The sequence below is a fragment of the Amphiprion ocellaris genome, chromosome 20, assembly GCF_022539595.1.
Source record: "Amphiprion ocellaris isolate individual 3 ecotype Okinawa chromosome 20, ASM2253959v1, whole genome shotgun sequence".
Taxonomy (NCBI): Eukaryota; Metazoa; Chordata; class Actinopteri; family Pomacentridae; genus Amphiprion; species Amphiprion ocellaris.
The window spans coordinates 3,981,585-4,004,277 of NC_072785.1; the positions used below are offsets into that span (position 1 = coordinate 3,981,585).

A 22,693-nucleotide genomic window follows, 5' to 3' on the forward strand; every position below is an offset into this window, starting at 1 on the left:
GCTAACGATGTGTCATGAACACATCAGGATCTGGGTGGGAGCTGCACACTTTGAGGAGAAAAGAAGAGTAGCAGATAGTTGTTGTTGTTTATTTCGGGGACCTTTTAAGACGAATAACAAACACTGTCTCCGTGGGTAGGCTGTCATAAAGTTCTCACGATAGCAGGACTGAGAAACAGACTTTAACTGCTAAGCTGCGCTGATCTTCTACTGCTAGCAGGAGGGCTAACTGGCTGATTCCGCGTCTTGTTGGGTCCTGACTGGACGGCAGAGAGATGTCCTGCAGCTTGTTGGAGTTTTGTTGGCTCCAGGAGCTCAAAACGGTCCGGGACTTCTTGTACCAGAGCAAGAAAACCGAGCCAGCTGAGGATAAGAATCAAACAGGTACCGTTAGTAGTGTGTAGCATGAATATAACTGGTAACTAGTCAGCTACCTCTCGAACGAGCTGCTCAAAGCACTGAGGAAAACAAAGCAGCTGCTGACTGAAAGCTGCAGACTATAGGAAAGTTATTTTTGCTCTTAATTTTATTTATATTTTAGGTTATACTTAGACTGATTTTAGTAATCCCGAGGGAAATTCAGTTGTTCCAGCAGCATGGATATTAAAGTAGTCAACAATAAGACAACACAGAATGTTAGAGTAGGGTATAAAGTGAAGGTAAAACAAGATTTTTAAAAAAATAGAAAATATGATATAGAAAAAAAAAATCACCAGAATATACAAGAGTCATACAGAAATCTGCAAATAAGAATGTGCTTAGATGTGCAAATAACGTAAGTAGGTGCAGGTGAGTTTACAGATATAATGAATGACGTTAGGATGTGGCAGTATTTCATCAGCAGGCAAAGTGAAAAAGTCTTTTTGTGATCTGCCAGACACAGGATAGACAGATGCTTGATTAACCCCCAGGGAAGTTTAAGAATGACCTCCTGCACTGTTCCTTGGAGCAGCGGGGTTGCATCAGTCTGTTGCTGAAGCTGCTTCTCAGATCATCCACAGTTTTATGGTGGGGTTATCAATTGAGAAAAGCAAATGTTGTCAGATACAGTAAATCAGCAGCCTCTTAATGCACAGCGTACACCATCCATCCATTATTTATACACTGCTTAATCCTCATTAGGGTCATGGGGGGCTGGAGTCTATCCCAGCTGACTTAGGGTGAAGACAGGGGACACCTGGACAGGTAACAGTTTATCACAGGGATACACATAGAGACAAACAATCACGCATGCATTCACAGACTACAGACAATTTAGAATCACCAATTAACCTCCGCATGTTTGTGGACTGTGGGAGGAAGCCGGAGAACCTTGAGAAAACCCACACATGTACAGGAAGAACATGGAAACTCCATGCAGAAAGATCCCAGGAAGGCTGGGACTCAAACCAGGATCTTCTAGCCGCAAGGCGACAGTGCTAACCACTAAGTCACTGTGCAGCCCACAGCGTACACCCCTGTGCTAAACTATTTTAATATAAATTATTTCAAATTGCTCCAATTCTTAATAATTGCATTTCTAGCTTTAGCAGTGGAATATTTCCTCTTGTGAACAATCAAAAACAAAGTCCTTCCAAAGACTATACTGAAAATACAAACCACAAAGTAGAAACTCAGTAGAACAAACGTGATTCCATCTATGACGGCCGACAACACAAATTAGAAAACTTTAAATGCATTGAAACTAAAGTGTGTTCAGCCTAACTCCATGATGATGGTTATAAAATGAACACCAGAACTTTCTCCATTGTGAACCTTTGGGAGTGCTCTATTAGAACTTTAACAATAAACATTCGATTGTGACACTTTTCAAGGATGAAAGGGGATACAGGAACTTCAGTGACCAACTGAAAATCAGTCAAAGCACAGTTGCAGCAGTAATCAGGAAGTATAGGATGACACATATTACTACTAATCAGAGTGACAGTGGCCATAGACGGTATGCTAGTTTCACTCTACCTATGAAAAACAACCAGGCAATAAATACTAATTGTAATATATTGTATTTGTAACGCACGTTTCACTCGTCTGAGTCTCAAAGGGCTAAAAGCTAAAAACAAAGACAATTTAAACTAGGCTAAAAGCTACAAATTCAGCTGTTAAAAGTCTTTTTAAATGGGTAGGTTTTTAGTCCTGCTTTAAAAGTTTCCAGGCTCTCTGCTGCCCTCAGCTGGATGAGGAGGCTGTTCCACAGGCAGCTGAGCAGGAAGCTCTGTCCCCGATGGTGGGGAGTCTGGTGGTGGGGGTGTGGAGAAGCAGTTTGTCTGTTGTCCTGAGTGTACTGAAAGGAGGATTGGGGGCTCATCATTTCTTGGAGATAGAGAGCTGCGTGGCCGGTGATGTATTTATGGGTCAGTAGCAGGATTTTGAAGTGGATCCGGGATGAGAGGGAGCCAGTGTAGGGAGTGGAGAATGGGGGTTGTGTGGGCATATTTACAGGCTTTCATCAGGATCCAGACAGCACAGCTCTGGATGAACTAAAGCTTCAGGATGTTTTTCCCAGGAATCCCGATGAAGAGCCCATTGCAGTAGTCCAACCTTGAGGAGATAAAGGCACGGACCAGTTTCTCTGCATCTGAGAGAGTTAGGGTTGGACAGATTTTGGAGGTGTTTCTCAGATGATGGAATGAGGTCTTGCACAGTTGGGTTTTGTGATTTGGGAAGGTCAGGCGAGGATCAAACCCGACCCACAGTGGCTGAGGAGGAGAAGGGGATGGTCTGGTCATCCATGCTGAGGTGGGATACGAGAGCTAACAGTGTTTCTCTGTCTGTAAAGGATGGCGTACACCATAAACCCTTAACAGATGACATCCAAGACAAAAATAACCTTGCTTGCTCTTGGTCACAGAATTGAAAGATTGTACTCGGCCAGAACAAAAAGAATCAGTGTAACCAGGGGTGTTCTCATTTCTTTTGGATACTTTATATCAGTGTTTTGCTTCTATTAGTAATTACTTTAGTGTTAGTTTTTATTAGTTTTAGCAGCTAGCCTTTGTAAAGTGCCTGATGAATAGAGATGATCTGTGCTCTGCAACACTAACAGCACAGAGAGAGGGGGAGGAAGAGGAGGAGGAGGAGGAGCAGTCTGTCTGCCCTTTTTGCTATGAGTCATCCCACATGAGACACCTGAACGTCTCACTGCAGAACACCAAACAGGAGAGAAGAATTACACGTGCAGAAATAAATAAAAATAGCGCCTGCACTTGTTGCACTCTGGCTTCACACACTGAACTCCTTATTTCATATTGATACATGCAGACAGAGAATATGTTATCACTTCATTTTTTAGCACAGTGACATTGACTGCCCTCTCACTGCACCAAGGCACGATGCATTATAAATGTCCATGGCAGCGGGATTTCATCCTGGATTTGATACTGGCTCCATCACTCTGTCTCCCACAGACTCTTGAATATTTTTAGGTTATTTCCCCATAGAACAACCTTCTTCAGTTATTTCCCTCTTGTCTTCTCTCATTTAGTGTTTGTGGTTTGCCAGGATGACATTTGCATTTCTGTGTTAATCAGCTGGATGTAGTCCTTCCATTTATCAAACTGATTACAACATTCATCCTATAATTTATCAATTATTTACTTAATGTAGTGATATGATCTGCAGGAACCCAAGACTTAAGCAAAGAGAAATGAAGAGAAATAGTTTGCTTAGTTCCATCCACTGACTTTACTGACTGAAAGCATGTTTACTGGATTTTTGTGCATGGTTTTCTCTTCCCTGATAGATAATGAGCTGTCTTGGGACACTTCTGACTGGGAGTCGGCATGGGATGGTGGTGATAACAAAGAGGGGGAATCCACGGACAACAACAAAACGGGGCAATCCACTTCTGCCACAACGGTCTGTCATTTTTACTATTTAATCTATATAGTAGTGTAGTATAGTCATATTCTTATGTTTCTTCTAGTATATTAAGCAACAGATGTGTTTGGTGTTGAAAATCCAGGGTTAGTCGAAACACAGAATAATAAGATATTTCAAATTTGAAACAAAAAAGAAAAAATATATAGAAAGCCTCAAGCAACTTTCCCAACTGTCTGATATTGACATGAAATTGTGTGACTATTGCTGACATCATTTGCAGATCTATAGATGTCCTTCCTCTTCCTCCTCTTAGGTGGAGGAGGAGACGGCTGGGCAGAAAGACCCCTGGCTGCAGGACTGTGTTGTGTCGCTGTCGCCCTGCTCCGACCTGCTAGTTGTGGCCCGTGAACACAGGGCCGCCTTTCTCTCAGGTGTGATATTCAGACACACTTGTCTATGTGTCAGAGGAGTTGTGTGTTTCTGTTAATGTTTATTGGTTCTTACAGCTAAATGGCGTACAGATGACAGTGGCAGAGAGGAGATGACTCTGGCTGTGTCCTGGTCTGGAACCCTCAGCTCTGAAGAAGGGTGAGAAAATTATGCTAACACGAGAAGAAATGAAAATGATTTTTAAAAAAAAAAAAAAAAAATAGCAGAGTTGATGATGGGGATCATTTTTTTATTGTGTTAACTTTATATCAAGTGCACAGAGCAGAAAAAGCTTAAATCAAATCAAAATTTGGTGTGACCTTTGCTTTCAAAATGGCACCAGTTCAGCCAGATACTGTACAGTTGAGCTAAGTTTGTGAAGGAAACTTTAAAGATGGGTTGTTCTGACCAATATCAGTGTTGTCCATCTTCTCCTGTAATCCCAGAATGATTTCATGGTGTTCATGGAGATGTTGTCTCTTGCAACACACCTTGTTCATATTAAATACAGTGGTCCCTCGTCTGTCTCAGGGGTTACGTTCTAGACCCCCCTGCGATAGACGAAAATCCGCCAAGTAACGACCATATTTATTTTATTATTTATATATATTTTAAGGCTTTATAAACCCTCCCAACACTCTTATAAACACTTCCTATGCTTTTAAACCTACGTAATTTTAACAACATATAAAATTCTATATGGGTACTCACCAGTGAATATACTACAATTTAAATGATGAAGATGATGATGAAGTAGCTCAGCACAGTGAGAATGGACAAGATGCTGAATGCTGCTGTACAGAGACAGAGGAGACTGATGCTGCGGTCGCTGAGCCAATCAGAGCCCAGCGCTGTACGCTACGCATTTTATTTCCATTTAATATTCTTTTTATGTGTTTTAATTATTCTTTTAAATATTGTTTTAGGTTGTTTTAAATTTTTTAACATAGAAACTGCTTAGTTTACTGCAAAAATAATTAAAATAAGAAATATAAATACCTATAATACCACAATCCCGCAATATAGCGAAAAGTCCGCAATTCCAAATACAATGTAAAAATCCATGATACAGCGAGACCACGAAAAGTGAACCATAATATGGTGAGGGACGACTTTACTGGTACTTGATGAGTGCCGATAGCTCTTTATGACTGTGGCTATATTGTTGGTGTTGTTTTCATGCTTCAGAAAGAATTTGGGACTTGTCAGATGCCTTTTTAATACTACTGTGTGATAAATACGAATGTAAACATGTTTTTTGCAGTACTGCGTTTCAAATTCACTTCAAATATGAATTTAAGGGTGACCAAAACTTTGTAGGACAAATAAAGGTCTAGTGAATGCTGTGGAGAAATAAAATGTGACATGACTACTTGAAATTACAGACATTGCGTTCTGCTTTGTGTCTGTTTTTTTTTCCAGAGAGTGTGTGAGCAGCGCCATCTGCATCCCCCTAGCAAGCCAAAAGAGGTAAGAGTTCCGTACGTGTGAAATAAACAAGGAAGAGCAAATTGCGTATGTGTACATGTTACAATATTTTCATTTTTCTGTGTGTAGGAGCTCCACAGGGCGACCTGATTGGACATGTGTAGTAGTGGGATTCACATCTGGCTATGTCCGTTTCTACACAGAGGTATTTCCATATCCTGTATTATCCCTACTTGGTGTGTGCTGTAGTCTTCTGCAACAGATTACTTCTTCACCTCGTCATCAGAAGCTAAAGCATTCAGTACAGTCTGTGAGTAGGCGTGACATTATTTGATGTTATATTTATTTTGTCCCATCAGAGCGGGGTTCTGCTCCTGGCCCAGCTGCTGCATGAAGACCCTGTGTTGAGGCTCAAGTGTCGGACATATGAGATCCCACGTCATCCTGGAGTGACTGAGCAGGTAATGCACACGTGTCAAGACTGCCTATCAGAATTACTGTAATAGTAATAGTTTGCATAAAAACAACACACGTAATGGCTTTCTTGTTCCGAATAAATGTATTATTTGCCAATGAACCAAACAGTTCCTTTGACTGTGTGGTGATTGTTGAAGCTAAACCTGCAGAACACACATCTGTGGAGCAAACAGCAAACATATAATTATTGATTTCCTCTTGCTGCAGCATGAGGAGCTGAGCATCCTCTACCCTGGTGCTATGGTCACTATAGATGGCTTCAGTCTCTTTCAGTCTCTGCGGGCCTGCAGGAACCAGGTGGCCAGAGGTACTGCTCTTCAGCACATGTTTGTGTGTGTTTGCAGTAACCAGCATGAAATCATATCGGTGTGTGTTTGTCGCAGGATGAGCACTGCAGTAATATTTTCTGGTCTTAAATGTTCAAGTGTTGTTGTTTTTCATTTGCTGGCTGTTGGGATAGTGTTTGCCACAAAGCATTCAGGTACTAAGAATATATGATGCACGCACTTATTCTGTACTACAACCACACACACACACACACACACACACACACACACACACACACACACACACACGCACGCACAGACGTTCTGTACTTGGCCTTTAGAGGTTAGTAGCTGAGCTTCAGCAGCATTTGAACATCTAGTAGTGCTCTGTGATTTTGACTGCTCCTGCTGTGCCTATGAATATGCTGTGTGCCCTAAGACAGTCCTTGTTACTATTAAGGTCAGGTACTACAGTTTTAAATGGAGCTACATGCAAGGCTTGTCTACCATGCTAGAGACAAGCAACCAACAGATAATTATCATACATAGTCTGTTACCTTGAAGTGTCTTATCTTACGTTCCATCATCAGCTTCTCTTTCCATTCAGCTGCAGCAGCAGGCAGTGATGTGATCCAGCCTCCTCCCCTGGCCTATAAGAAGTGGGGCTTACAGGACATGGACACCATTGTGGACCACAGCAGCGTAGGTAAGAGGCAGTTTCAGGTTTAATAACTGATTAGGATGGATTGACTGAGGGTTGTGACTTGCCTACCTTTTGACCTTCATTACAGGTGGAACTGACTGACAGTATTTTAGCAGCAAACTCTGCAAACAATCTGATGTAATATAACTTTGTATGAATTGTAATGAAAAAAAGCCCTTCTGACATTTAGCATTTCTATTAGTGAAAGGCTGACTTCATCCCACGTATCTCCCCTGCTGTTAGGCATTATGACACTGTGTGTGTTTGACCAAATGAAGAACGCGTCTATCCTGGGGGGATTCAGTGCTTCAGTCAAGGGCAGCCCCCCTGCCATGAGCCAGTATGTGACTGTGGGAGCTGGGCCATACATGGGCTTTTACTATGCTGTAGAGGTGAGTGTGGACAAGAGAGATGGAGCAAGTCAGGCTGTTTATCTCCTACTTTGAATAACTGTAACACTAGCATGTTAGTGCATTAGAGGATGAATTGGTGTATAGAAAATGGATGGATTACCTACACGAATGACCTACAGGGAATAAGGTAGAGATTGTGTATGAGTTTGCAATAGAATGCCTTTTTCACAGTAAATTCAGCTTTTCATGATGTCTTTGTCTGTCTTCAGGGAAGCTCCCAGCCTCTTCTGTCACATGTGGCTCTGGCTGTGGCCAGCAAACTCACTTCAGCCCTCTTCAGTGCTGCCAGGTGTGTTGTGGTTTGTGTGTGTGCATCTGTATAACCACACCATGTAAAGGCAATAATGAAGCAATTAAGGCAAACCGTGTTGAAAGAAACAAGGTTGGGGAATGAGTAATTGTAGCCATGGAATGTGGCAAAGCTATCCATCATAGCTTAATTTGTGTAGAGCGTTGTTTAAAAGACAGATGGGGCTGTCCACACTGTGCCCACATACACACTAAATGCCTTTTCAGACCGACACACTTGAGGAATGCTCTGTTGACAATCCTCTACTGCTGTAACAGCACAAAGCAGCACAATCAATACTCTAAATGACAGTTTGTTGTTTGTTCAATGACAAGTTTATCCATACTGGGAGACAGTCTGTTTCATCCATCCTTAAGGTGCATTTCACTGTCTTTGAAATGTATCTTTTCTCTTTTCCTTGCTCACTTATTCTCTTTTTTTCCTTGTGTCTGTCCATGTTTTCCTCTCAGTGGGTGGTTAGGATGGAACAAGAACAAGACTGAAGAAGAGGCTGTCCAGAAACAGAAGCCCAAGGTGGAGCCTGCTACTCCTTTAGGGATCAGGTACCAGTCGTGATCTCTCAGCCCCTGACTGTACCCTACTGATACCGGCAACCTAAAACTTGGTTCTGTCCTTCCCTCGTCCTCAAACCTGACCGCTGTCTTCCAGATTCGGTCTCCCAGACTCCCGGCGCCATGGCGAGTCTATATGTCTGTCCCCATGCAACACACTGGCTGGAGTAACGGATGACTTTGGTCGAGTTACACTGCTGGACTTGGCCAGGGGCATTGCCATCCGTATGTGGAAAGGTGGGGGAAAGGACAGAGAGAGGAACTAAGGAATGAATGATGCATAGATACTGTAAAAATAAATCTTTGTCAGGAATTAAATAGATTCCACAGAGCTGTTCTGAAAATGTACAGATCCATTGCTGTGTTCTTCTGTCTCAAAATTTATCTCAAATTTAATTGAAAATTGAAAAATCTCAGAAATATTCATAAGGCCTGAGGGCACAGACCATTGAGCTATCACATGCTAATATTTTGTGAATATATGAAGGCATATAATCTCTATGTCATCAACTTACCTTGACTCCAGGTTACAGGGACGCCCAGCTGGGATGGCTGCAGATTCCAGAAGAGCGTGGGGATCGGGAGTTCTCCCCCTCTGCTTCCCTGCCCAGACGCCATGCTCTGTTCTTAGTCATCTATGCCCCCCGGAGGGGAATCCTGGAGGTGTGGGCGATGCAGCAGGGGCCTCGAGTTGGTGCTTTCACTGTGGGAAAGCACTGCAGGTACACACAAGAAAGCCTGTAACTGTTTCTTGCTGTAACTTGATATCAAAACAGGACATGCAGTCAGTTATGAGAAGGCTGGAAAATAGTATACAAAAATGATATGTAACATAGGAGTTTGTGTGTGCATGTGTGCTTGCTCTTCCAGGTTATTGTATGCTGGCTACCGTCTGATGGGGGTCAACAGTGTGACCAGTCAGGGCTGGCAGCTCCACACCCAGCAGGTTTGTCTCATGGATCCGTCCACAGGAGTGCTGAGGACAGTGAACGTCCCCTTCCACCTGGCCCTCAGGTTGGTGCACAAGCACAAAGACACTGTAGATCTGCTGTCATTTAGGTATTTGTTTTGTACAAATGCCCTTAACGCTTCAGTTCAGGTTTCTTTTAGAGACATGCACTTCATAATCTGATGGCATCTGAACGTGTCGGCTTCATGTCTGAATGAGCATTTGGTCACCTTTCAGTTAAAGTCCCGACAGAAGTCTTATTACTGTTGACCGAGTATCATTCTTGTGTTTTCTTTAACACAGCACAAATCTGACTGATTGAGTTGCATTAACAGATAGGAACAAGATTAGGATACACTTCGATGTGTGTGCAGCGACTTGGGAAAGGCTTTTTCCACATTTCAAAACAAAAACATCACACAAAGCTCAAAAGAGAGTTGGTGTGCCAAAATTGCAAAACTCTTCATATAAGTTGAGTTTTGTTTCCTTCTATTACAAACTGAATTGTCCATAAGAATAAACTTTTGTGATGAAGATGGTCTGTACCATGTCAGAATAAAAGGATTTGGAGCTGTTTATAGAAGTCTAATAAATCATTGCAGCGTTAGACAGCAACAGAATCCATTCATGAGGTCATGCTAATACATGCTAGCAGAAAGAAATATATGGCACCCGAAACTTTTGTTGTTTACTTTAACAGGAAAGGTTCTCAACCCCAACTTCAAAAATCTTCATATTATTATTATATTTCTAAAAATGATTTTAAGCACAAATGTCAGGCTGCAATACTTTATCGATATCATCCTGCATTACAGCATGCAGTTATAACATTACAGCATTATAGCAAAAAGACTGTTAGAAATCCACTTTAACTGCATTTTTCTGTTTATTTCAGTGACAAGAAGAGCGAACAAGCCAAAGATATGCACCTGGTGAAGAGACTGACTACTCTACTAAAGAGCAGAGATGTGGAGCCTGGTAAGGGACACAACAGTAAAAGCTGACTGAACATGTAGAACAGGGGTGACAAACATGCGGCCCGCGGGTCAAAACCGGCCCTGCAGAGGGTCTGATCCGGCCTGTGGGACGACTTTGTAAAGTGTTAAAAATTTCCGAGAAGACATTACCTGCAAACTATAAATTTTAAATAATTTCTAGACTTTGACAAGTTGTTTTGATCATAAAATAAAATACTAGATTGTTCATTTATCATGTTCTTTTGTCGTTTTGTGCCTCATTTTGTAATATTTTGTCTTGTTTTTGTCGTTTTTTGTCTTTTTTTGTTTGATTTTTGTAGTTTGTCTCATGTTTTGTCATTTTGTGTTTCCTTTTTTTCTCACTTCTATTTTGTGTCTTATTTTTGTCATTTTATGTTTCGCTTTATTCATTGTTTTGTGTATTGTTTTTGTTGTTTTGTGTTTTTTTGTCTCGCTTGTGTCGTCACCTTTTTTTGTCATTTTTCTCACTTTTGTCATTTTTTGTGTCTTTTTGTTGTTTGTTAATTTTTTTGGTACTTTGTAACAGTTTTTAACATTTTTTTGTATCTTTTTTGTTTTGTTTTGTGTCTGTCTAATTTTTTGTTGTTTTGTGTCTCGTTTTTGTCATTTTGCATGTCATTTTTGTAATATTTTGTCCTGTTTTTGTTGTTCTTTTGTCTGACTTTTGTCATTTTCATCATAAAGTAAAATACTATATCATACAGTTCCAGATAGCTGTGACTAAATGTTGTGTTCCTCTGTAGACATTCTGTGATCCGAAAGTTGTAATGTAGAAATGATAAACTGAGGCTGAATGTGGCTGAAATTTAATTTATTTTTCTTAACAAATTTTAGGTTGTTAATGATGTTTTGTAAAAAGATTCCTTAAACGTGAACATTTTCAGAATGGACTTTTTTTGCACTATAACACGGGAGAAATTTGGAGTTGTTGTTATTTATAGGTTATTGTGTTACGATTTTACTGGTTCGGCCCACTGGAGATCAAATTGGACTGAATGTGGAACCTGAAGTAAGATGAGTTTGACACCCCTGATGTAGAAGCATGTGGACAAGATGAGTGAGGTTTTCAATCTATGTTCATTTCTTTCTTTACTCATTGTTTTTTTTTTTTTTTTTTTTTTTTTTTTTTAGATATTTTTGAGAGCGAAGCCAGAAGTATTCTGCTGGATATCAAACACCCTGCTATCAAGAAGCAGGTATGACCAAAGATCCGTACAGACACCCCCTCCACATGTGTGCAGTGTGTTATGTAGTCAAGGTTTAAACTCCAGTGTCTGTATTTCCTTTCAGGCTTTGGAGTCTCTGCTATCAAATAAGAATGCTCCTGTCTCTTGTCTTACAAACATCACATGTGCCTTACATGACACTTTAAAGCAAAAAGGTAAAGTATAAGTCTGTTGGTGAGAAGAAACTAATTCTTGAGATTTTTTTTTTTAATATACTGGGGGTCCTCGACTTACACCAGAGTTCCGTTCCTACAGCCCGACGTAATTTGATTTTCGCCATAAGTCAGAACTCCAGCAAAAATGTAAACAAAGCTGTTCCGTACATCACAATATCGATCAGTTCTTTGGAAAAATCATGAATACCAACGACTTTCATGCATGTATGAATCATTTTACAAGAAGATAGCAGAATATGTTACACTGTTTTTACAACTTCATCTACTTTATCACGCTTGGGAGCCATAATGAAGGGCAAAAAGTTTGTGAATGTAGCACAATCCATGGTGGCGTACAACCGGAGAATGGAAACAAAGCCGTCTGATAGCGCCGCATGACGACGTATTCATCCGCTCAGCTCGTCAGCTAGTTCCACATAACCTGTCCCGACTAAACGCCATAGGTCAAGGACGTCGTAAACCGAGGACCCCCTGTTTTGCTAAAACTACAGTGAGCAATTATTTGCTCAATATGAAATGCTTAGAATTAGGTGAATTTAAACTTTGGTTGTAGAGAGAGTTCTTAGTTATCTATCATAAATTCATCAGCAGTTTTTCTCTCCTTATTTCTCTGGGGTTTTTTCTGCCTCACAGACCCTGAGGAGGTGGACATCGCATTACTCCAGCTCTGCTCCTCACAGCTGAAGTTGCTTCAGCTGTACACTGACATCCATCAGCTGCACTCTGCAGCAGATGTTGAGGCCTCCACTGAAAACGTAAGAGAACAGACACACACAAAAATACACTAATACAGACTTTCCTCATATGTGGTCTTTTAAACCTTAACTGTCATTCTTCATGATTTTGCCACATAAAACTACAGTTGTGCTCCAGCTTGTGTTTCTCTCCACCCAGCAGGACTCCCTCGAAGGCATAGAAGATGAATTATCCCGTATTGGGCCAACGTTGCAACACTATGCTCAGCACGTCTCAAGACCCAGCGTTTCCTTTGCCCAGGACTCACCTGACTCCCCCCCACCTGCCCAGACTTTCCTCTCTCAGATGGAGTGCACAGATGATGGGGAGTTAAAGGTGATTCGTGGGTCTGAAGCTGAATGGAACCAGCTAGGTATGAGAACACATTTATCAACATTTCTGCCTTGACTTTCAACTTTTATTCCAACTTTGCCATGACAATCTAAAGTGTATTTCCCCACCAAGGAACGCGGCGGAGTTATGTAACGATCGGCGTCTGTTTGTCTGTCCATCTGTCCCTCTGTCTGCCTGTTCGCAACATTGCTCTAAAACGGACTAACGAATTTGGATAAAATTTTCAGGGCAGATCAGAAATGACACAAGGACAAAGTGATTAGATTTTGGTAGTGATGCGGCTTATAGTCTGGATCCATGGATATGCTTAAGATTTCTGTGTCATTGTGAGATAGCGTCACAGCGTCACTGTAACCATGACAACAAGTGAACACTACATCAGCTGCTTGCTGACGATCACATGATTGCAATCCTACCAGACACATGGTGTAAATGTATTAAACTAAAGGACGGATGTTAAAATAACACAGAAAGTATTTTTGCAAGCCTCTAGGGCAGTTATTTAGGATTAAATAAACACAAATGAACCCTTCATATACAGAAATATCAATGACACTAGACAGAGAGTGGAGTGAGAGCAGGGCACGAATCCAGACTGAGGACTTGCTCTTGTTTGTCCTTTGCAGGAAACTTTTTGTTCTGGGGTTGTCTGTGTGGAAAAAGCCCACGCCATAAAGTCTGTGACACACTCCAACAGGCTGGCATCAGTCCACAGCAGCTACTGGTAAGATGCAGGAAAATACTGGCTGATTGAGTTGAAATTAGGATGATTTTTAGATGCCGGTTGCTGTTAATGGCTGAAAAAATTAGACATCAATGAACTGTGTCCAATTTTTAAAAAAAAAATAAGAAATGATGACATGCAGTTTTTAGAAAAGTGTAAGAATTTCATAATTGTTTTGTGTTTTCTCTTTCTGTCAGTCTTTGTTGCTGAGCGTGTGGCTGCAAAGGGAGAAGGAGGTTCTACAGAAACCAGTGGAGAGTGTTAGAAACCTCCACACACTACTGGTTGCTCTCAGTAACATGAAAGGTATGTAATCTGGTGTAGTGTGTGCTAACCTTTCTGTGTGTGTTTTTAATGATTGTACATCACATTATAGTGTGGTTTGGGTACAAATAATAATATGTTTTATTTTTATACTCAAAAACACTTTACAGTATAAAATCAGCAAACATTGGAACAGAGGAACATCATAAAACAAGTCATAAAACACGTCCTAAAAATAAGTTAGTATTATGTGTTAAAAGCAGTTCTGAACAGGTGGGTCTTGAGGACTGATTTGAAAGTGTTCAGGTCGATGCAGTCTTGGATATGTTGGGGTAGGTAGTTCCAGAGTGTGGGGGCAGATATGGAGAAGGCCCCAGGGTCGGTGAGAAGGTTTGCATCGGAGGAACGGAGGCTGTGGGAGGGAGTGTGGCAGTGGAGCAGGTCTCTGAGGTATGGGGAGCTTATTTATGGAGGGCTTTGTGGGTCAGAAGGAGGACTTTGAACTTCATGCATTGTGGGACAGGGAGCCAGGGGAGGTTTTGGAGGACAGGGGTGATGTGTTCATGGAAGTGATGTGTTCTTTATGTGAGGAGGTGGGCAGCAGAGCTCTGGATATTGAAGTTGAACAATAGAGAATGCTGTTAACGTTGTATAAAACCATTTCAATCAAGGAAAGTTGGTGAAAGACAAACCTTCCTGCCCTCCTCTCTCCTCCCACGACCTGGAATTGGTTCTCACTCCAATATTATGGAGGATCTTCCTAGTACTTAAATACACTTTGAGGAGACATGAGGAGGAGCTTAGGGCAAAGAAACACAGGTGCATCTAATGCTGAAGGCTTTAGTGATGTGGCTGGATATGTAAATGCTGCAACTTTGTGGTCTGACCAGTGATAATGCTGCACATCCTGAACCACTGGTGCTATTTAACACTGACTCTGTAGACCAAAGGAAGAGCTGAGGTGTGAGTGAAGGAAACAGGGGAATATGTTGATGTAAAACCTCCAAGAGCGACCACTGTTTCTTCCTCTGTTCAGGTGCAGTTGAGGAGTCCTGGGACCCCCAGTCTATCTCCCCCTGGTGGCAGCAGGTTCGCTGTACATGTATCCAGTCTCACAATGCAGCCGCTGCTCTGCTAGCTGCCCTAGTCGCTCACCGTGCTGCTAAGGCTAGCATCACAAGTCGGGCTGACAGCAAGGTGAGAAGATTCGTATTCGTAAGTGAGCACAAGTTCTGCCATGAGGAGGAAATAATAGAACCCCCATTTTAATGTCACTCAACCATGATAAACACTTGATCTGCTCTGTGTGTGTGTTAGCTGCAGTCAGAGTGGGAGGCGGTGTCGCTGGAGCTGGAGCAGTGGGTGGTGTGTGTCCGCCAGCTGGAGGATGTTCTGGTGCTGCAGACTCTGCTGTTGGTGCCTCCTCTTCAGGGGGCAGCAGGGGGCGCTACAGTCCAGTGCTCCATCAAAACACTGCTGGAGGGAGGCACAGGTAGGCAGCAAATAAGAGAATGCTCAGGTAGATTTCATGCCGTCTGACTTTGTCTTACTCTCTTGGTTTTTTAAATTTTTTATTTATTTTGTTGTGAATGATTTGTGCGTCTCCACTACCTTCCTGTGTTGCCTTTCTTCTATTTTTCCTTCTTGTTTTATTCCTAAACATCTGTCTGTCTTCCCTAAGGTCACTCCAGGCTACAACCCTACAGCTTCTGTCAGTCTCATATTTTTGTTTTCCTTTCTACGTCTGTCTCTTAAGGTGGAATTGCAGATAGTGTCTCCAAGTGGGTGTTCAGGCAAAGCATGGCCCCTGAGCGGCTGAAGGAAATCCTGCAGAAGAGAGAAAACACAGATGGAGATTACAAACAGCATAAAGAAGAGGAAGAAGGAAATGAGGAGAAGGACCAAAAAGACCCAGACAGGACAGCAGGTGATATATATATATATACACACAACACCCCGTACTATACTATATATATATATACACAACACCCTGTACTATACCATATATATATACACACAACACCCCTGTACTATACTATACTATATATATATATATATATATATATATATATATATATATATATATATATATATATATATATATATATATATATATATATATATATATATATATATATATATATATATATATATATATATATATATATATGGGCTGCACAGTGGTGTAGTGGTTAGCACTTTCGCCTTGCAGCGAGAAGATCCCTGGTTCGCGTCCCGGCTTTCCCGGGATCTTTCTGCATGGAGTTTGCATGTTCTCCCTGTGCATGCGTGGGTTTTCTCCGGGTACTCCGGCTTCCTCCCACAGTCCAAAAATATGCTAAGGTTAATTGATTATTCTAAATTGCCCGTAGGTGTGAATGTGTGAGTGATTGTTTGTCTATATATGTAGCCCTGCGACAGACTGGTGACCTGTCTAGGGTGTCCCCTGCCTTCACCTGAGTCAGCTGGGATAGACTCCAGCCCCCCCATGACCCTAGTGAGGATTAAGCGGTGTATAGATAATGGATGGATGGATATATATATATATATATATATATATATATATATATATATATATATATATATATATATATATATATATATATATATATATATATATATATATATTTATATATATATATACACAACACCCCTGTACTATACTATACTATATATATATATATATATATATATATATATATATATACACACACACAACACCCCTGTACTATACTATATATGTACAGTACGGTGCAGATATCGGCCCGTGTTACTTCAAAACGGTTCTTTCTGTTCCACAGCGCGCTCACTTCCACTTTTGATGCTGTAACACACATGCCAAGCGCAGAATCTGAATACTCGATTAATGGCCAGAATAATCGATAGAATACTCAATTACTAAAATAATCAGTAGCTGCAGCCCTACATTAGGCATTAAGTTTGATTTAACAGATTTACAAATTGACTGTCACAGTAAAGAACTCCACCTGCCAGTCTTGTTAAAACCTTTGTAGATGTTTACAGCATTCGTTGAGCAGTTAAACTTCCGCAGCAGTACTCGTTATTTCACTGAACCTGTTCATACCTTGATGTCCAGACTACATCATTCACTGTCCTCTGTGTTTTCCAGAGCTGTTGGTGGCAGTGTGCCAGCGGTTCCCACACTCCCTCTCACCGGACTTGCTCTTTGCCCACTGCTGCTGGGAATATGTGGTGCAGTGGAACAAAGACCCAGAGGTGCACGGACACACAAGCACACACACATGTATACATAACACTGACACACAGACACACACACATATATATAATACTGACACACAGATATACACTACGGTTCAAAAGTTTGAAGTCACTTAGAAATGTCACTGGCAGTTTTTTCATTGAAGATAACATTAAATGAATGATAAATCCAGTGTAGACATTGTTAATGTGGTAAATGACTATTGTAGCTGGAAACAGCTGATTTTTAATGGAATATCTCCATAGGGGTACAGAGGAACATTTCCAGCAACCATCACTCCTGTGTTCTAATGCTACATTGTGTTAGCTAATGGTGTTGAAAGGCTAGTTGATGATTAGAAAACCCTTGTGCAGTTATGTTAGTACATGAATAAAAGTGGGAGTTTTCATGGAAAACATGGAATTGCCTGGATGACCTCAAACTTTTGGACCATTGTGTAGGTACAAAGTGAAACGGATTTTCTCTCTGGTCATTTCTGTATTTCTCTATGTGTTTTGCTAAAGAGTTAAGGGAAGTTTCATAAGTTCAAGGAACGTGGATGACATAGAACCCAACACTTTTGTTCTTACATCTGAAGTCTCACCTGTTTCTCTTGGTAGGAGGGTCGATACCTGTGCTGGGCTGTGGAACATCTGAAGCTGATCTCCAGTCCTCATATTCAGCTCGGTCAGTGGTTCAAAACCTTCTACATCCTTATATATGTTTAATCTAATCAATGAGAAGTTTCTATAATGTGAAGGAAGTGGTGTAGTTTTCTTCACTAGCTGATGCCCTCTTACCAGTTCTCATGTCAGCGTCTCCATGTTGTAAATCAGTGCCTCCTTACAGTGACAGTTCTAAGAGTGTCATTGGAGTTTCTGAATTGTTCCAGGTATTTCTACAATGATGTGGAGCACATTTATTGTGAAGCGTTTCTCAGCAGCAGCCTTCCTGATGGAGAAGGTAAATCATGCCCACACAGAGTCTCTGGACTTTTTTGAGCCTGTGAGGAATTATATCACATTTTTACAATTAATTCTGTAGGTCGGAAAAGCACCCAAAGATCGCTTATGTCGACGGGTAAGTTTATGTTATACTACTTGTTTGTTATTGTATGGATCTATACAGATACTTCAGATTTAAAGTGTTGGCATGAAAATGTTGAGCTGCATATACTTTGTGTGCAGGATGTCGGGATAGGAGATAAAGCCATGACGTCTTTCCTGGGCTGCTGTGTTCAGTTGCTGCAAGTCCTCATGGAGGTGACTGGAGAGTTGGTTAAGAATCAGTGCCCTTTGTCTTTTATTAGTTACTATGTAAGTAAAGAGACTACAGATGTAAGCATGGAGAATGACCAGTGGCTCGCATAAATCCAGCACAAAGCATGGACAGGGAAACGCAGAGGACATAAACAGGAATAGGTTATTAATAAGCACACTGCAATGAGGTTTTAGGCTTTTTTTTTTTTTTTTTTAAGAATGCATTGAGAAGTGTGTTGGCTTTATTGCCTGCTATAAGGGGAAGTTGTGTAGTAAGGTGATTCTGTATTAGTTTGCTTTGAGAACTGCTGCTAATACTCCGCTATTGTCACTAATATGCTACTAATTAATGTCATACACTACTGTTCAACAAATGGACTCTAACAATGTTTCCACTGGATTTATCATTCATTTAATGTTGTCTTCACTGAAAAAAAATGCTTTTCTTTCAAAAACAAAGACATTTCTAAGTGAACCCAAACTTTTGAACGGTAGTGCATGTGTTGAGAATAATCATAACCTACTGCTACCAATACTAAAACACACCATTACTCGATAAGCATATGGAACACTCAGCTCGTCCTCCTCACCGTCTCCGTTCCTTTGTCTTGCAGGCCGACTCTGCTGTGGAGGAGGTTTCTGCTCCAGAACTGTCTGTGGAGGAGGCCTGGTGTGGAGCTGAGGGTCCTGCCTCCATAGCTGAACTGGCCCTGGATCAGAGAGGCGTCCACTTTCCTCTGGTCCAACACCACTGCCTGCTCGCCTCCCTGCTTCACGCTGCGATGACCTTCAGCCTCAGGGTGAAACCGCTGAGCCTGTTTGACAGCAAGGTCAGTAGACAGACTGCTAACAGACACATGTTGACTGAATGTACAACCTCATATATCCACCAATGCTTAGAAGAAAAGTGCAGATGACTTAACACGCTCTGCCACTAACTTTAAACGCTCTGAACCCTGAGCTGCTTCTGGGTGTATGTTTCTTCCTGGCCTCATTTTTCACTCTGCTGTAGAGTCCTGCACCGTTCTGGAACCAGAACAACCACAGCTGGAAGTACGGCAAACTCAAGAATGTGTTCTTTACAGCATCACACTAGTCTAATCATTATTACATTTTTTTAGATTATTTATTTTTACAACACGGAAAAAAAAAAGTCTCCAAGCACCCACCTGTGTTGCAAATACTGGGAAAGAATGTGACTCCACATATCATGGATATTTCACTATGCACTTTTTTCATTTGTTTCCATGTCTGAGATTTTTACTTTATAATATTCCATTTAAACTGACCAGCAGATTTTAGGGCACACACAATAAATTATATGGAAATGTCAGTCAATAATGTTCTACATTTTCTGCTTAATGTTACTCCAAAACTGCCGTTATGATTTATTTGTGTGTCTCTGTGTGTGTGTCTGTGTGTGTCTGTGTGTGTATCTGTGTCTCTCTCTCTCTGTGTGTGTGTCTGTGTGTGTGTGTGTGTGTGTGTGTGTGTGTGTGTGTGTGTGTGTGTGTGTGTGTGTGTGTGTGTGTGTGTGTGTGTGCGTGTCTCTGTGTGTATGTGTGTCTGTGTGTGTGTCTCTGTGTGTGCGTGTGTGTGTCTGTGTCTGTGTGTGTGTCTCTGTGTCTGTGTGTGTGTGTGTGTGTGTGTGTGTGTGTGTGTGTGTGTGTCTCTGTGTGTCTCTGTGTGTCTCTGTGTGTGTGTGTGTGTGTGTGTGTGTGTGTGTCTCTATGTCTCTGTGTGTGTGTGTGTGTGTGTGTGTGTGTGTGTGTGTGTGTGTCTCTGTGTGTGTGTGTGTGTGTGTGTGTCTCTGTGTGTGTGTGTGTGTGTGTGTGTGTGTGTGTGTGTGTGTGTGTGTGTGTGTGTGTGTGTCTCTGTGTGTGTGTGTGCAGGGTAAGAATGCGTTCTTCAGAGATCTGACCACCATCCAGCTGATGCCCAGTGGAGACATGGACCCCGGCTTGGTGTCGCTGCGGCAGGAGGTGAGAGATAAATGAGGAGCAGAGGACAGAAAGAAGATGTTGAGGTTTCATACCTGCCGTCTCATCTCTTTCTCTGTTTCTGTCTCAGTTCCTCCTTCGGGTGCTGACCGGCTGGGTGGAGGCTATAGATGATTTTTCCAGCTCCGCCTCCGGGTCCCCCACTCTGCCTTCTACTGGACCCAGGGCCGACTGGTGGCCCTCCATGTGTCTGGAGCTGGGCTCCCTGCTGCAGGTCAACCCAGACATACTGCGACGGCATCTCGTCTGTGAGCTCTACAACCAAGGCCTGGACCTCCGAGCTGAGGAGGTAAAGGGATGACGGTGCAGTGTGATGTCACCAACAGCATTGTCTTGTTTCATTTAGCACCAGATTCTAAAGACTCATTTGGTCTCTTCATGTCAAGTTAAAATTTGGATGCTAAGACTTTTGTTAAACCTTCTTTGATCACTTCTCCTTCATGTGGTGCCATCCTCCCCCACCCACAGGTGATGTTAGAAGTGGAAGATAAGGACGTGCTGGGCTCCCAGCTCCTGGTGCTGACTGGTCAAAGGCTGAGCTACTCTCTTCTCCACAGTCAGAGCCAGACCCAGGCTGCCATGGAGCTGCTGGCCCGCCTGCCCCCCACCCTCTGCACATGGCTCAAAGCTATGGTGAGAACTCCAGCTCTGCACTGAGCTCTGCTGTCTGATACCTTTAGTTAGAACAGCTGATGGAGCATTCAGTCTGTTCTCTGTGTAGGATTCTACATGTAACTCTTAAAGACAGAAACAAGAGGGGAGGAAGATACAAGTAGAAGTCTGTGGAAAACATGACCCAAACCTGACTAGATGTAATCTGTTGGAGACCACTGAGTCATCCCCAATCCAGAATCATGAAAATGTTCAAACAAGTTTAATATCTGTCAATCAATTCCAAAAAAATAACCGTTTTTACACAACTGATTTCAATGTAACATAATTAGAGATGGGTTGAGTATAACCAGACCCACTCTGATTGGCTGAGTGCTTCGAGTAAATATGGATTTCCAAAACCAGACCTACCTCCATGGTGCTGAGTACCATATGGCACTTTTCCACTAGCACCTACTCAGCTCTACTCGGTTTGTGAGGTTTTCCAGGTACTGTTTTAGTACCTACTTGGCCAGGGTTCTAAGCGAGCTGAGTTGAGCTGATAATGTGACGTCTACAGAATGCAGGTCACTGATTGGACAGGGAGTGACGACACACGAGAGCGACTCCTTCATGAAAACCAAACCTGCCATTTTTACAAAAAAACTGGCAACAGCGACGGTGTGCATTGCTCTTCTTCTACTTTGAATCTGACAAAAATCCACAGACCGAGCAGCAGGCGTTCCATCGCCTCCATTGTTGTGTTGCATTTGCGTCGCACACAAATGATGTTAAGGGACTTCCAGGCTGCTGTGCTATGACTCCACCCACAATGAGGTGGTACTCAATGTAATGGAAAACCACCTAAACTGAGTCAAGTCGAGCTGAGATGAGCAGAGTAGGTGTTAGTGGAACAGCGCCTATCTTGACATACAGACACCTGGCAGGAACATGGAGACCACAAGTGACCCAGTAGACTGAATAGAATCAGGATTTCTACCAACGTGGTGCTTTGTTGGAAATGAAGCCTGTAGAACAGTACGGAACATGGTTTGTTTGTGTATTGCAGGACCCCAGTGAGCTGAGGTGTCCCCTGGTCCCTCTGCCCCAGACCAGCCGGCTGGTCGGCCGTCTGATTGAGATGCTGCCAGAAAAACACGCCCAGTACAGTCTGGCTCTACACCTGCTGGAAGCCATAGAGGCCCTGACCACTGAGGACTGACCTGCTGCTGCAGACCCATGGAGAAGGCAGGAACATGATGATGATGATGATAGAGAGAGAGAGAGGGGTGATAACAGCCTCCTTACCCCACATTCATTCTGTCATTCAGGAGGTTTTGTTTGTTAACTCATGTTAATACTGATCAGTTCATCCTCAAAGATTTATTGTAGAAGGCGGTGTTAAATAGAGTGGAGATCACAAGCTTTTAACCTTTTTTAATTCATATTTTTGTGCATGTATCATGACTATATTGAATATTTGTGTTGTTGAGGAGTATTGTGAAGGGGGGAGTTATTAAGGAATGGGGCAAATCGTTTCTTTGTCACTTCATCCTCATTTCACTCAGTTTGACTTCAACATGTCCTCTGTGCCATATCAGACTTTAGACACTTCTACTTTTTCCCCCACAGACAACAGATGTATGATAAAGAAATCTGGAGCTTATTTTTATTTATATTTGCAGACTGTACTAGCTGTGCCTGTACACCTACTGTCCTCTAGTTCTATGTCCAGCTGCTCCCACTGGCCTCCAAAGCGGAATAAAGACATTTCTCAAATGAAAAGCTTCCTCTAGATGTT

The 22,693-nt window shown here is 42.0% G+C and overlaps 1 protein-coding gene across 4 annotated transcripts; it reads left to right on the plus strand.

The window, feature by feature from the left end:
* On the plus strand, nucleotides 1-22,682 carry rab3gap2 (RAB3 GTPase activating protein subunit 2 (non-catalytic)). Of its 4 annotated transcripts, none has more exons than XM_035954083.2 (35): nucleotides 1-384; nucleotides 3,740-3,855; nucleotides 4,133-4,250; nucleotides 4,326-4,407; nucleotides 5,671-5,718; nucleotides 5,806-5,881; nucleotides 6,036-6,137; nucleotides 6,361-6,460; nucleotides 7,027-7,125; nucleotides 7,366-7,514; nucleotides 7,745-7,824; nucleotides 8,295-8,387; nucleotides 8,494-8,633; nucleotides 8,923-9,118; nucleotides 9,267-9,410; nucleotides 10,241-10,323; nucleotides 11,475-11,539; nucleotides 11,634-11,724; nucleotides 12,379-12,500; nucleotides 12,640-12,853; nucleotides 13,461-13,558; nucleotides 13,756-13,864; nucleotides 14,859-15,019; nucleotides 15,140-15,314; nucleotides 15,579-15,749; nucleotides 16,953-17,059; nucleotides 17,663-17,729; nucleotides 17,935-18,005; nucleotides 18,087-18,122; nucleotides 18,230-18,358; nucleotides 18,916-19,131; nucleotides 20,194-20,283; nucleotides 20,372-20,590; nucleotides 20,770-20,934; nucleotides 21,962-22,682. In XM_035954083.2, the coding sequence occupies exons 1-35, from the start codon at nucleotides 276-278 to the stop codon at nucleotides 22,112-22,114; spliced, it is 4,194 nt and encodes a 1,397-aa protein (XP_035809976.2). In that variant the 5' UTR covers nucleotides 1-275; the 3' UTR covers nucleotides 22,115-22,682. The 4 variants fall into 4 exon arrangements, with proteins under 4 accessions (XP_035809976.2, XP_035809978.2, XP_035809977.2 ...); XM_035954085.2 differs by having other exon boundaries at nucleotides 18,230-18,304; XM_035954084.2 differs by having other exon boundaries at nucleotides 12,643-12,853.
* The last annotated feature ends 11 nt before the right edge of the window (nucleotides 22,683-22,693 follow it).